A 13,954-nucleotide genomic window follows, 5' to 3' on the forward strand; every position below is an offset into this window, starting at 1 on the left:
TCAAAAGCCAGACGCTTAATCAACTGAGCCACCCAGGCGCCCCTCCACTGCCACTTTAATAGGATTCAGGAAAATGGTCATCGACCCCCAGCCTGCCAAACACACCAGAGTAAGAATTAAAGCAGTGAATTCGGTCAGACTCGGGGTATGGGAGGTCCATTGCTTCATCGCATTTCTCTGGAAACCACAAGGCAAACCAGAATGCGGTACTGAAAGTTGTATAAGAGGAAAAAAAAAAAAAGACAACCTTCATGCTTTAGTTTAAAGAAGTACCTAATTCTTTCCATTGTGCTGTTTCCGTGGAATGCGGCAGGGTGTCTTAAGCTTCAGTTTGGTGGGGTGGGTTGAGGCTCGTAAAACAGCTGTGGCCGTGGCCCGCGTGTCAGGACAACGGGCGAGAGGCTGCTGGCCGGGGTTACTCGCACGGCCCTCGGCCAGCTGGGGCCCTGGGGCGGTCTTCCCACCTCCAGAGCGGGGCTCCCAGCGGACCACTTGCCTCTCCACATTTCAGTCTGAACCAAGAGAAGTGCAACCGTTTCCCACCCACCTCAGGAAAGGGGGGACCATACCCTGTGGCCCGGCTGACATACAAACAGCCACGCCCTGTCGGAACTCTGCAGAAGAAGAGCACAGACCAAGCTGCATCCACGTTCCGTGTCTCACCTTGACTGGAGCGACCGAAAACATCGAGGACTCCGTGTGGTGGCCCCGTAGCTGTTAAATGCCTCATTTGCAAAAGCAAACAAACAAACAAACAACTAAGAAACTTTTTTTTTTTTTTTACATCAGAGATACTATTAAGACCTGGGTCAGATTTTTCCATTTAAAACGTTTGCTAGTTTAGGTCAAGTGTGAAAGGCTTCCCCACGTGCTTCTCCAGAGAAGGGAATGTACCAGCCTCCTCCTCCTCCCTCACCCTTCTCTCACCCAGCAACCAAACTTCATTTAATACGATCAACTGCAGTATCTCGCCAACCAGGGCAGGGACACGCCCTCCACCCTGAGCCCTGCCTCCGAGGGCACGAGGGCAGCCCCAAAGTGGGGGCATGCGGGCCACTGAGTCTCCTGGCCCAGAGGGGGTCCCCCGGCCTCCGCGTGGCCTCTTCAAGCAGGGAGATCACGCTCCACGCCCAGAAGACAAGTGCGTGACCAATCTCTTCAGAGTAAAATCATTCACTTTCGGAAAATATCTTCTCTTTTAAAAAGCACAGATGGCCTGTTCCTGTTTTCAGGCCTCATAAAAAACGTACCTCACAAAAGATGAATACCACTCAGTACCCTTTTCAGTAAGATTACGGTATTTGTGTTTGAGTATCGTTATTTTTTCTACACTGTACGGGAAAAAGAACCATATTGATAGCTATATCTTAAATACTGTGATTCAAGGTTTTTAAAAATCTAGTATAAATATCTTACTAACTTACAATCATGCGTTTAATGACAGAGATTTGGGATCTTTTGAAATCAGTATTAGTTGACATACTCTTAGCAGCCTGGCTCTTGAACCCTACCGGAAGCACAAAGGAAGCCGGAACAGAACAGCTGAAACACCACTGCACACGCACACTCACCCCGCCGGTCCTCTCTCCCGAGCCACTCGGAACTTACTTCCCGCGTCAATCCGTTCCCTTCGTCTTACCCCACATGCGTGAAGCACGAGCCAGCGGACCTTCACCGTCTCTACAAGCAAGGCCGCGAGAGACCCAGGCCACAAGTCACTTACTCCTCACAGCAGTGCCTGCCGAAGACCTGAACTAATCCTGTGCAGTAAGTAGCTGTCTGTTCTTCAGGGAATTATTACCTGTGGGTTTTTACCAAAGAACTTGGGCAATTTGAAATACTCTGATGGAACGTGTGCGCCGGCTGCTTCCCTGGCAGTGCCCACGTGGGCCAGCCCGAAGCATAAACAGAAACCACAGCCCCCACGGCACTCCGTGTCGTTTTCAGTGCCTTGGCAGAGCTTCGTGGTGCGTATCCCCCGCCCCTGGGATCCACAGGGCCGTTGTACCGAAAGCCGAGGGGGAGGGCGACCCACGCGCATCAGCACATCAGATGGGTGCAGATTTCCAAAGCAAGACTGAGCTTGGTTTCTCGGTGTGTTTATCGTTACCATTTTTAGGTGCCTTATATTCCCCAAGTATTCAGGGGCGGACAGACCCCTTGTCGTAATACTAGACAGGAGTGGTTCCAAAGCAGACCTTTTAGAGCAGGTTAGCATGCAGGGCCTCAGGGAGCAGGGGTGTGCAGAGAAAAGCAGAGGTAATCTTCCTAGTCACGTTAACGGATAGTGGTTCCAAGGAATTAGAAAATGGCTAGAAAAGAACTTTAATTTCTAAAAATCTTTGGTCCTCTTCTTTTTTTCCTGCTAGGAGATTGAACTGATCACATATATTGATTTATATCCTGAGTTTGTGGGAACGTACAGGTTTGGAATGTCCTACTGTAAGACTGATGAATGTAAGGAGTTAATTTCAGGGTACAGCGTTGCCTTAATGGTTTTAAAGAATAAAACTATTTTTTAAAATTATTTGGTGAGTTTTGAGTGATGCTGTGAGGTGAACGTTCAGCTTGAAAATTCCTGGCCGTAGCATCTGCCCTCAGCCCAGGACAGCCCCCTGCTCAACCCTGCACCTGCACAGGGGCCTTCACCTGTAGCCTTAAGTCCTTCAGTGGACAGAATGGCCCTAGAACAGTGTGACCCTGAGATGACAGCCATTTATCTGACATAACATGACACACGGGGAGCATGTGAAACAAACCCAGTGCACAGATCAGCCAATAGAAGCTCTTTTTCCGTTCTCTCCTCAAACACGCATCTAACATTCTCCCGGCCGGTGAGTTGGCCTTGCGGTACTTACTAGGTGAGACCGCCCCGTTCCGCCCTCCGAGAACCACAGAGGCTCACACACGGTTGAGTGTGTCACCGCCTGGGGGCCGGGAGGGCAGGGGTGCCCGGGGCAGCCTATAGTCCACTGAGGGCTGGTGCTGAGTTCCCTGAAGTTTCCAGAGCAGAGTGAGGGAAGGGAAGGCAGGGGAAGGCATTCCTCTCCCTTGGGCTGGAGCCAGAGCCTGAGGGGACGGAAAAGGCTGGAAGTAGCAACACCCAAGCCCCACTCCACGCCAGATTCAGAGTGCCACGGAGAACAGCTGTCCTGCAAATGTTTCAGGGGAAGGACTACTTTCCAAAACGTTAACTGGTTGTCTGGGTTTTTAATTATAAATCTAACACATGATCGAGATTAAAAACATGTTCTAAGCATCACAAGGGTGGGAAGTGAAATCCTACTGTCCCCAGGCCCCCTAATCTCTCTCCACACACCCGGGCACATTCCCGCAGGTCCTGTCCTGCGTGATCTGCGTGAACGCTCACTTCCGGGGACGGGAAGCGGGAGGCCCCAGCCCTCCTGCCTCCAGGTGAGCAGGAAGGGACAGGTGGCCTGGGCCAAGACAGGGAGCTTTGTCCCTTGGCTTCTGTGTCCTCGGGGTTGGGCAGAGCACCATGTCACCTGGAGGCAATTCCTGGATCTGACGAATAGTGCGAAGGGCACAGAGGGCCCCCAGGGGGCCGCGAGTGAGCAGGAAACAAGCGGGGGGATGACCCTGCAGGAAGGCCTAGAGCCCCAGGTCCGGAAGGAGAGCAGAAGGGCCAGCAGGCCCGGCCCTGGCTGGCTTTGTGCCAGTTCTCAGCCGTTGCTCGGTTCCTGCCCCGTGGTCTCAACGTCGAGGGCGGCTCTGGACGGGGCTAGGTCTGCAGGAGGTGTGGTCTGAGGTCAGCCTTCTGAGGGCCTTCTCTGCATGTCTCCCTGTCCTCTTGCTGCCGCAGGCTGGGCCCCAGCTCCCTCCAGCTCCCAACGCTGCTCCTGATGGCCCCGAAAAGGGCCGGGCAGAGCAGTTCCCAGCTCAGCCCCCTCCCTGGCCCAGGCTGCACTCATGTCCTCGAACCAGGCTGGCTGGCAGGCTTCTTCGACGGACCTTTCCTTTTCCCCAAGTCTTGCCGAATTTCCCAAGGGAAGGCATCGACGTTCTCCTGGACACAGGGGAGGCAAAATCTCTTGGAATAGAATAAGCTGCACTCCTGAAAGAGCAAAGGGGAAGGGTGGGGGTTAAGTACCACAGAATGGGGAGCACGGAGCAGCTCCTCCCCAAGCCCAGCCCTTTCCACACACGGCGGGGGGGGGGGGGGTGACCAGAACAGCACAAGGGAGAGCAGGGGCTGGGGGCCGGCCAGCCCCCTCGAAGAACGTGGCCATCACCTAAGGGAAAAAGATGGAGGAGAGAGGGGGCAGGAAACACACCCAGACCCTTCAGGCAGTGGGGTGTCTGGGGGTTTTGAGCCTGCGATAATCACCCACCGAGGCTGGCAAAGGCGTCAAAGAGAGAGGCAATGCAGGCCTGGGTTAACCAGGGCGAAAGAGGCGGGATGGCACAGGAAGACTCTGGGGTCTGCCCTGCTCCGTCGCGGTCAAGGGCAAACAATAAGCCAGAGCAGAGGCCACGCCTAAACAGTCAGAAATCCTAGATCCCTCCCTCTCCTGGTTATCGCACGAGTGGGACACAGACTTGGTAACCACCGCAGACCGAAAGGGCCACGAGCAGGTGGCTGGTCTGGGCAGGAGGTCACAACCACGGCCATTCTCCCCTGTGCCCATCCTCTGTCACTGAACTACGGAGACTCACTGCCCAGGCCCTGTCCAAAGACTGCTTTCCCAGCCCCTTCTGCCACTGGGTGTGGCGACGTGGCAGCTCTGTGCCACCTCCTGGTCATGCCCTTTGAAGGAATGGGGATGCGCTCCCTGTCTCTTCCTGCTGGCGGGAGCACAGGTACGATGGCAGGAGCCGCAGCAGCCACCGTGGACCCAGTGGATGTGACGTGCTGAGTGGCAGCAGTGTCTTTCCGGCCGGCATCACCTGCTCTGGACTCTTACACGTATGAAAAATAAGTGAATACGGTTTGTGGTAAACATGCCACTGTATTCTGGGGTCTCTGTTCCAGCAGCTCAGAGTGTGCCTCCGCTAAAACAAGGCTGCCCTTCCTACAGTTCTCAGGAGAGAGCTGTTCCCGTGTAAGAGAGAGGACTCACTTGTCACTAACAAACCGTTCCATCAAAGAGCACTGGAGACTTCGGAGACCACGCGGGGCACCCTCTCCTCTGCTCACCAAGGGCAGCCCGATTTGTAAGCGTGGCATTCAAGGCTTCTCACCACCTGGCGCCGCCCCCCTTTCCGGTCTTCATCTCGCAGCTTCCTCTCTCCCACTGAGTCCTCACCAGCCGCCCATCTCCAAACACCCCAGGCCTCTGCCTCGCGGAGGCTTCCTCCCACCCCGTCAAATCTCATCACTTTGGCCTTGCAGGGACAGAGGCTGTTTAAACCTTGTTGGCACTTTGCCCCCTGGCAGAAAGCCCAGGGACCCCTCTACTGCCCGTCACTCGGGTTACGGGGGCCGCACTCCTCCACCTCCCTCCATCCTCGGGTTTTCAAACAACAGGCTCACCACCCTGGTGGACTGGGCCCACTCAACCTCTCCAAACCTCAGTTTTCTCATCTATCAGATCAGTATAATACGGTTTTGCCCAGCTAGGCTTGGGCCAGATTGAAGGAATCTGCACTGGTAAAACAGGCCCCAAGCACAGGAATGCTCAAGAATGCTCCAGAAAGCACAGTTCCTTCCTCTGGAAGGTCCCGCCAAGAACAAGTAGGAAGAAGGTCACCGTCCCACGGAGAGAAGAACAATGGCCACCCGCATGGCTGGTGCAGGGTGGGGGAAGGGCTGTCAGCACCCACTGCTCAGCCAGCACGGAGACCCTGCGACTGACCCCAGCCCGCCCCTCTGCCTGTCTGCTCACTTCCGTTGGCCGCAGGACCCATCCATAATGAGGTGGCCTCCAAGAACCCCCCCGGCCCCCACCGAGTGACTGGGAGGGCTCCTAGGATCACCCGGCAAGGAAAGGCGGATGCTCACGCCGACGTCAGGAAGGCTCACGCGTCACCTTTCCCACACTCGTGCATGTGGGGTCCCGGCCACGGGGAGGGAGGGAAGGCAGCCCCAGCCCACGCAGCTTACCCACCGGGCCCACACACACCAGCCGGCTGCACAAACTGCACTGAGAGCCAAGGACCAGGAATCTGCCCTTGTCTGAGGTGAAGGGGTCCTTCATGACGTAACTCTCCTCCAGAAGGCTGCAGGACGGTAAGGCAGGTGTCGGTCTCCGGGTTAAGGGGGGTAGGAAGGGGCCTGGAGGTTCCGGAGGAGCTGGGTGACCCCTCAGGACACTCCTGAAGTGTCCAGAGCCCGGACAGGGATGGACCTACAGCTCAACACCCAAGTCGTGCATCACACTCAGGCTGGCACCAGCCAACAGCTCCGGCCAGGGGGCCTGGGGGAGGGGGGGCTTCCGTGGCCAGGAGCCTGAAACGGGGTACTCACACGACAGACTGGGTGTCAGGGGGCTTCTGCCCCACGTAGCTGTATGGGGCTGTCAGGGCACAGAGCTGGCACTTAAACACACCCAGGGGACGGTGGTCTGCTTCACACTCCATCTGCAAGTTCAAGAGACAGGGCGCATCACCTGCAGAACCAGGAACTGTGCTCATCTCCTAAGCCTCCGGCTGCGTGTTTCTTACCCGTAAGACCCAGGACACCGCTTACAGACAAGGAACCTCAAGTTCAAAGTAAGCGGACAAAAGTCAACACAAGTTCGCGCGAGTCAAGGCTCTGGGCGATACTTCAAGCCTCAACGGACTACAGAATCCGCTCCGCCCCTGGCCATTTGAGCCCTCTTTACCTCCGACAGTACCTATTTCCAGGCGGCCCCCTCGCACCCTTCGCCACCCTGCACTTGCCCGCCTCCTCGCTCTCGCTCCACCTACAAGGCTTCCCCCCACCTCCACCTCCGGAACCTCCCTCGGGCTACTTCCAAGATTTTCTCTTATTTTTGGCCTTCGGCAGTTTGAATATACACATCTACGGGGTTTCTTTTCCGTACTGATCCTGTTCGCGCTTCTCTAAGCAAAGGGGGCCGATGCAAGTCTCCCCGGGCTTCGTCAGCCCCCCCTACGTCCGGAAGGCGGCCGCGCCATCTCCGCCTGCCTGCCTGCCTCAGTTTCCTGGAGGGCCGCGCACGCCCGAGCCCGCCTCCGGGGAGCCTTCCCGCGTCCTCCATCCCACCCCAACGCCGCGGGCGGCCGCTCGGACCTCGGAGCCCGGGACACCACAAGCCTCCGCCGAGCCGCCAGCGCCTCCAGGACGCGCCACTCGCCGCCGGTAACCGGCCCGGCCCAAGGCGCTTGCGCGGCCCCGCCCCCGTCCCCGACGGCCCCGGCCCCGCCCCCGACGGCCCCGGCCCAGGGCGCGTGCGTGGCCCCGCCCCCGGCAGCCTGGGGCGGAACTTCAGGGTGGACTTCCGGCTGCGGGGCGCGGCGGCGGCTGGAGTGAGTCAGGTCTTCCTCTGGTAGGAGCGCGTCGAGCGGGTGTAGTGTTGCGGCTGGTCCCAGGCTCCCGTTTGCTCTCTGGGGGTTGGGACTTTATCCTTTGGGGACTTGAGAAATAAGGAGTATCTGGGAATAACAACCACTCCTGGACCTGGGCCCCAGGGATTTTAACAAGCGCTCTGATGTCCTTTCTAGCGGTTTTGACCTCGGGGTGCTTACAGCAAGGGTATTTTTTGGATCAATTCAAAGATCTACTGTTGGGGGTTTTTTCTGGGTCTGCCCAAAGGTGGACCATCTGGAGGAAGCATTGCATATATAACCTATAACCACTCAGATACACGACCTTGATCTCAGGATAGAGATCAGGTTAGACAAGTTACCAGATGGACTAGATAGGGGAGCCAAGGGAAATACTCAAAGAGCAAATATTCGTCTTTGATAGAAAGTAAAGTTAATTTTAAATTTGAGCTATCCACAGCTTTTAGTATAAGAAAAAGTTTACCAAAAAAATCCACAAGGTTTAATATTATCCCCAAATATATATTTTTTTAAATAGTTTCCCTGGGTGGCTCAGTGAGTTAAGCAGCCGACTCTTGATTTCAGCTACATGTAGAGAAACTACATGTAGAATAAGCACTATATCAAAACAATGAAACAACTGACCACAGAATGGGAAAAGATACTTCCAAAAGATGTAGATGATAAAGGACTGTTATCCAAAATATACAAACAACTCTAAAAAACGCAACTAAAAGAAAACCTGATTTAAAAATGGGCCAAAGACCTGAACAGACATCTCACCAAAGAAAATATAGACGGGAGGTAAGCATAGGAAAAGATGCTCCATGTCCCAGATCATCAGGGAAATGTGGATTTAAACAATGAGTTACCACTCCATACTTATTAGAATGGCCAACATCCAAACGCTCACAACACCAAATGCCAACAAGGGTGTGGAGCTCCAGGAACTCTCCTTCATGGCTGGCGGGGCTACAAAATGGTACAGCCATTTGGGAAGATGGTTTGGCATTTTGTTACAAAACTAAACATACGCTCAGCATACAGCCCAGCAATCATACCCCTTGGGACTCCCCAAAGGAGTTAAAACTTACGTCCACACAAAACCTGCATGTGGGTGCAGGGTATAGCAGTTCTGTGCATAATTGCCCGAACTTGGATGCAACCAAGATGTCCTTCAGCAGGTGAATGGATAAGTAAACTGTGGCCCATCCGGGCAATGGAATCTTACTTGAGACTGAAAAGAGAGGTGTTATCAGGTCATGAAAAGACATAAAGGAAAACAAAACAAAACAAAACAAAACAAACAAAAAGACGTAAAGGAAACTTAAATGCATGTTACCAAGTGAAAGAAGCCAATCTGAAAAGCTTATATATTATATAATTCCCACTGTGTGACATTGTGGGAAAGGCAAAACTATGGAGAAAGTAAAAAGATGAGTGGTTGTCAGGTGTTACAGGGGAGGGAGGGATGAATAGTTGGGACACTGAGGATCTTTAGGGCAGTGAAATTATTCTGTATGGTAATATAACAGTGAATCCATATCATTACACATTTGTCCGAATTCCTAGAACATACGACACCAAGAGTGAGCCCTAATGTCAACTATGGGTTTGGGGTGACAGTGTAGATTCACCAGTTGTAACAAATGAACCACCTGGTGGATGTTGGTAACTGGGGAGGCTGTGCATGTGGGTGGAGGGGGGGTGGGTCACTGGAAAATCTCTGTAGCTTGAGGTGAACCTAAAACTGATCTAAAAAAATAAAGTATCTTTTTAAAAACACCAAAATAGCATTCAAATTTGATGCAGGGAAATGAGGACTAGGGAATAGAAACACTTGATGCAGTCCGAATCCGAAGATTCGTGCCAAATATTCCTGGAACTTCTCTCTATAGAGACTACTTTCAGGCCACTTTGGATCAAGGTGGATCTCTATCGAAAAGGGATTTGAACAAAGTGAGTGGACTGGGGCAGTTTCCGCTTCTCTCTCTCTCTCTCTCTCTTTAATGTTTATTTCTGAGAGAGAGAGAGAGAGAGAGAGCGAGGGGGAGGGGAAGAGAGAGAGGGAGAGAGAGAATCCCAAGCACGCTCTGCACAGTCAACGCTGAGTCCGACACAGGGCTTGAACTCATGAACTGTGAGATCGTGACCTGAGCTGAAGTCAGACGCTTACCCAACTGAGCCACCCAGGTGCCCCTCCACTTCTCTTAATAATATCCTAGCACTGGAAAATGTGAACTTAGCAAAACACAAATACCTTCTGGATGGAGGTAAACTGTGAGAAATGGTGGTAGACATGAGATGAGGATAACATTTAGATGAAGAAATGAAAGTTTTTCACATGTGCTGTCTTTACGATGTGTAAACATGTCATTGACATCCGTGGGTTCAATTCTAAATTTAAAGATTTAAGAATTTTATTGACAGGGCTCCTGGGTGGCTCAATTGATTAAGCATCTGACTTCAGCTCAGGTCATGATCTCATGGTTCATGAGTTTGAGCCCCTCATCAGGTTCTGTGCTGACAGTTCAGAGCCTGGAGCCTACTTCAGATTCTGTGTCTCCCTCTGTCTCTCTCTCTCTGCCCTCTCCTGCTCCCGCTCTGTCTCTTTCTCTCTCTCAAAAATAAATAAACATTTAAAAAATTATCTTTAAGAATTTTATTGACCGGGGCACCTGGGGGGCTCAGTCGGTTAAGCGTCCGACTCTTGGTTTCAGCTCAGGTCATGATCTCATGGTTTGTGAGTTCGAGGCCCAAGTCAGGCTCTGAGCTGACAGCGCGAGCCTGCTTGGGATTCTCCCTCTGTCTCTGTCTCTCTCCCTCCCCTGTGCATACTATCTCTCAAAATGATTAAATAAACTTAAAAAATTATCGAGAATTCCACTTGCCACTCCCCTCAGGAGAGTGCATGCTCTCCCAACTGAAATAATTAGAAACAATCCATGTGCTCCGAGGACTCAGGAAAAGTTGTGTAACTTGGCATTATCGTCCACAGGACATAATTATATGAAAACCTTTGTTCTTATCAACACAATTTTTTTCTGTAATGACTGCAAAAGAACACAGTTTTATAGGAATGCGTACATAATACTTTATAGATAGATTATGTACGTCTCTTTGCTCATCCAAGGGCCAGTGGCCCATCAAGAGAACACCCAAACGTACACAATAATAATTCAGTTATCTTTGATATTTTGCCAATTTTCAGCTACATAAAAACCATCGCTTTACATAGTTTTTTCTCATTACAAAGGTGTGTCTGTCAAGGTAGGTGGATAGAGTATATTATATGTAATGGTTTGTAAGTTTGTTTCATAACCTTTAAATATTTAGACATATGGAGGCTTGTAACATCTCCTGGTGCCACCTTCCCCAAGGAGTAACTTGCTAGGGAAGATAATTACCCATATGTTCTGGCGGTACTTAACAACTTTTTAAAACGTTTATTATTTTGAGAGTGCAAGTGGGAGAGGGGCAGAGAGAGAGGGAGACGCAGGATCGGAAGCAGGCTCCAGGCTCTGAGCTGCCAGCACAGAGCCCGACGTGGGGCTCGAACCCACGAACCTCGAGATCATGACCTGAGCTGAAGTCGGATGCTTGACAGACTGAACCACCCAGGTGCCCCAGGCCTGAGGTTTTAAAGTAAGCTTGTAAAAGTAGAATATATATCCAGAAAAGTCCAGCCTTCCTAAGTGTATGGCAAAATGAATCTGCACAAAGAACAACAATGTAACCAGCGCCCAGTGAAGCCCTTGTAATACACGCATGATACACTGAATACCAGCCACACACCAGACCTACACCGGGGGCGCTTCCTTCAGGCTCAAGGCAAAGAAGGCAAAGTTCAGCTCTCTGTGGTGTGGAGGAGGGAGGATGCATCTAGAGACCTGTTTTTGTTGCCTATGGACAAAATGCCTTTACTGTTGTATCATTTTTAAGTAAATTTTGAACAGTAAAATATACATACAGAAGCAGGCCTTAAAAATGCAAGTTTCCGGGGCGTCTCAGTGGCTCAGTCGGTTAAGCATCCAGCTCTTGGTTTCGGCTCAGGTCGTGATCTCGCAGTTCATGAGTTCCAGCCCCACGTCGGGCTCTGTGCTGACAGTGCGGGAACCTGCTTGGGATTCTCTCTCTTTCCCTCTTTCTCTGCCCCTCCCCCGCTCGCTCTCTCTGCCTCTCAAAATAAATAAATAAACTTAAAAAAAAAAAAAGATTTTTTAAAAATGCAAGTTTTCGGAGCCCTGGGTGGCTCAGTCAAGTCGAGCATCCGACTCTTGATTTCCGCGTGGGCTCGAGCCCGATGTTGGGCTCTGCTCTGGCCACTCGTGCACACTCTATCTAAAATAAAATAAAATTGTAAAAAATGCAAGTTTTTGGAATGAACAAGAGTCTGAGGCGGATGTATCCCCACTCCCGCCCAGAGCCACAGACGGAGAGCTCTCTAGAAGATTTGTTGAATTCCAGAGTTCTTAAGGGGCTAAACTGAGAACAAATCCAAGAACGTTCATCTTGGTTTCCTGTTCGGTGCGGACTTGGGAGGGTATTCAGAACTGTCGCCAACTTGTTCTGGAACATAGCTACGCTATTCCTGGAAATATGAGGAGGACAAAGGAATCTTTAGAAACGGCTTTAAACTTGCTAAGTTGTGGTTTCGTTGCTTGAACTGCACAGGGTCCCCAGAGAAACCCATGTGGGTGCACTTTTTCCCTCCCGGTGAGGAAGCAGCCACAACCCAACAGGAGGAAAAGTCTAGCACCATTCACATTTTATGTTTTTGTGTATGAAAATAAGGTAATAATGATGATGACGATGATGACGATGACAACTCCTTCAAAAAAAACCCTGTATTTTTGTCTCACTTGTTACTTTGTTTTCCTGATAATGTTGCATTGGCATTTCTACGTTTCTTAACCATATAATACTTATCATTGCTCTATTGGATTAGAAGGCCCCTGGCACTCTCTTCTTTCCTCATATGCGTGGGAAAGTCCTGTGACCACCAGACTTCTCATTGTAACCAGAAGTTGAGAGCCTCTTCTCCTTCGTTGGACCTACAGCTGTCTGCCTGGTCCTCGCTCAGACGGCTTCCATGTCGGTACCAGGAGGGGGTGGTCCCCTTCCTGCACCAGGAGGCCTCTCCAGCTGGCACTCCCTCCTCCCTCCCAGTGCACAGCTCCAGGTCATGGGGTACAGCCACCCCCAGAACATTCTTCCTGGGAAGGGAGGCCAACCGGTGTGCCCTGAGCCTGGAGAGGGGCCCAGACTTCAGCTGATTGCTAATTTGGGAAGAGTGTCTGGGCTCATTGACCCCATGCCTGTGTGGGTCTCCCAGGCTCTAAGGGGAGGACTGCCCCCGGCTTCCCATGGCTGGGGCTTAAACCCTCTCATCCTGCACTCCCACAGGCAAGTGCATGGATCTGACCGGACCACAACCGGCCTCTGCAGGTAAAAAGTAATTATTTGGCCCCTGTGTTTACTTGTTCTCGACCTGTTCAGGAGTCGGGTGGTAAAGAGGGGTACCATCTACGAACGCGCACGCCAGTGGAGGCCAGCGGGCCGGTATGGACCCGGCCACTCCCATGACCTCCCCACGAAGGGACTTAGAAAAACCGTATCTGCCCTGTGGACACTGCTGTGCAAGTCGCATGGAGCACGGAGTGCCACGGCCATCCCCGCCCCGCTCAGGACCGCAGGGGCCCTGGGGAAACCCCAAGCGCCTGGGACGCAGCCGCCACCCCCCTGGTTTGGTCGTCCCCCTCTGCCGGCCCTCCACCTGGAAGGCAGGAGCCATCTAAGTATATGCCCTTCAAGCAGAAATCACTGCAACTCTCAGAGAAGAAAGCTCACATTTAATTCTGATAAAGCTTAAAGTGGCATCTACATAAATGAACATGCTTCTGAGTGAAACTATAAGACTACTACCCCTGTTTCTCTTAAACAATAAGCCACATTTTCTTTAATACTCCTAAGTAATCCACCATGCCATCAACAACCCAGAGCCCCAGTCCTGGATGGATATATTACTGTCGTCACACACAGAACATTTGCTGTCTTTCACTGTGATCCCTCGCCCCAACACACACAACCTTTTGGTGTTAAGCAAAATTCATGTCTCAAGGTCCGGAAAGTGTTGTTAAACTTTACATCTTTAACTTGCAGTCGTCCTAAAGAATAGGTGGGGAGCTTCAGACTTCCGACCGTCAGTTCCCATCCCTGAATTCAAATGCAGGGGAACAAATCCTGGAACTCCCCACAAGGTCCCTCCAGCCCTGCCCCAGCTGGAGTGTGGGAGGTAGGGGTGGGGAGGGGAGGGGCGGGGCGGGGAAGCTCCTGCCCTGGTCTGCAGAGGGAGGTCCCAGAGGAACTGAGGGAGCCACAGGCTCTAGGCTCCCAGCCCTGGGCGGGGGCCAAGTCTCAGCAGGAGAAGGCTCTGCCCTGGGAAGGTAGATTGGGGTGGAGAGGGGGCGGGACTCTTGCCTGTGGTTCTTGACACTGTCCCTGA

General features: G+C 52.1%; 1 protein-coding gene across 1 annotated transcript; it reads right to left on the reverse strand.

Annotated features, from left to right (window-relative positions):
* Positions 1–3,233: 3,233 nt before the first annotated feature.
* Positions 3,234–7,266, reverse strand: CDPF1 (cysteine rich DPF motif domain containing 1). The gene is made up of 4 exons (XM_047066752.1): positions 7,196–7,266; positions 6,428–6,540; positions 6,069–6,180; positions 3,234–4,075 (listed from the first exon to the last, which is right to left on the reverse strand). Exons 2-4 carry the CDS (start codon positions 6,538–6,540, stop codon positions 3,929–3,931), a joined length of 372 nt encoding a protein of 123 aa, XP_046922708.1. The 5' UTR covers positions 7,196–7,266; the 3' UTR covers positions 3,234–3,928.
* Positions 7,267–13,954: the final 6,688 nt, after the last annotated feature.

Source organism: Lynx rufus, unplaced genomic scaffold (genome assembly GCF_022079265.1).
Source record: "Lynx rufus isolate CCGP_SWC_20201006 ecotype Redwood Valley unplaced genomic scaffold, mLynRuf1.p SCAF_7, whole genome shotgun sequence".
Taxonomy (NCBI): Eukaryota; Metazoa; Chordata; class Mammalia; order Carnivora; family Felidae; genus Lynx; species Lynx rufus.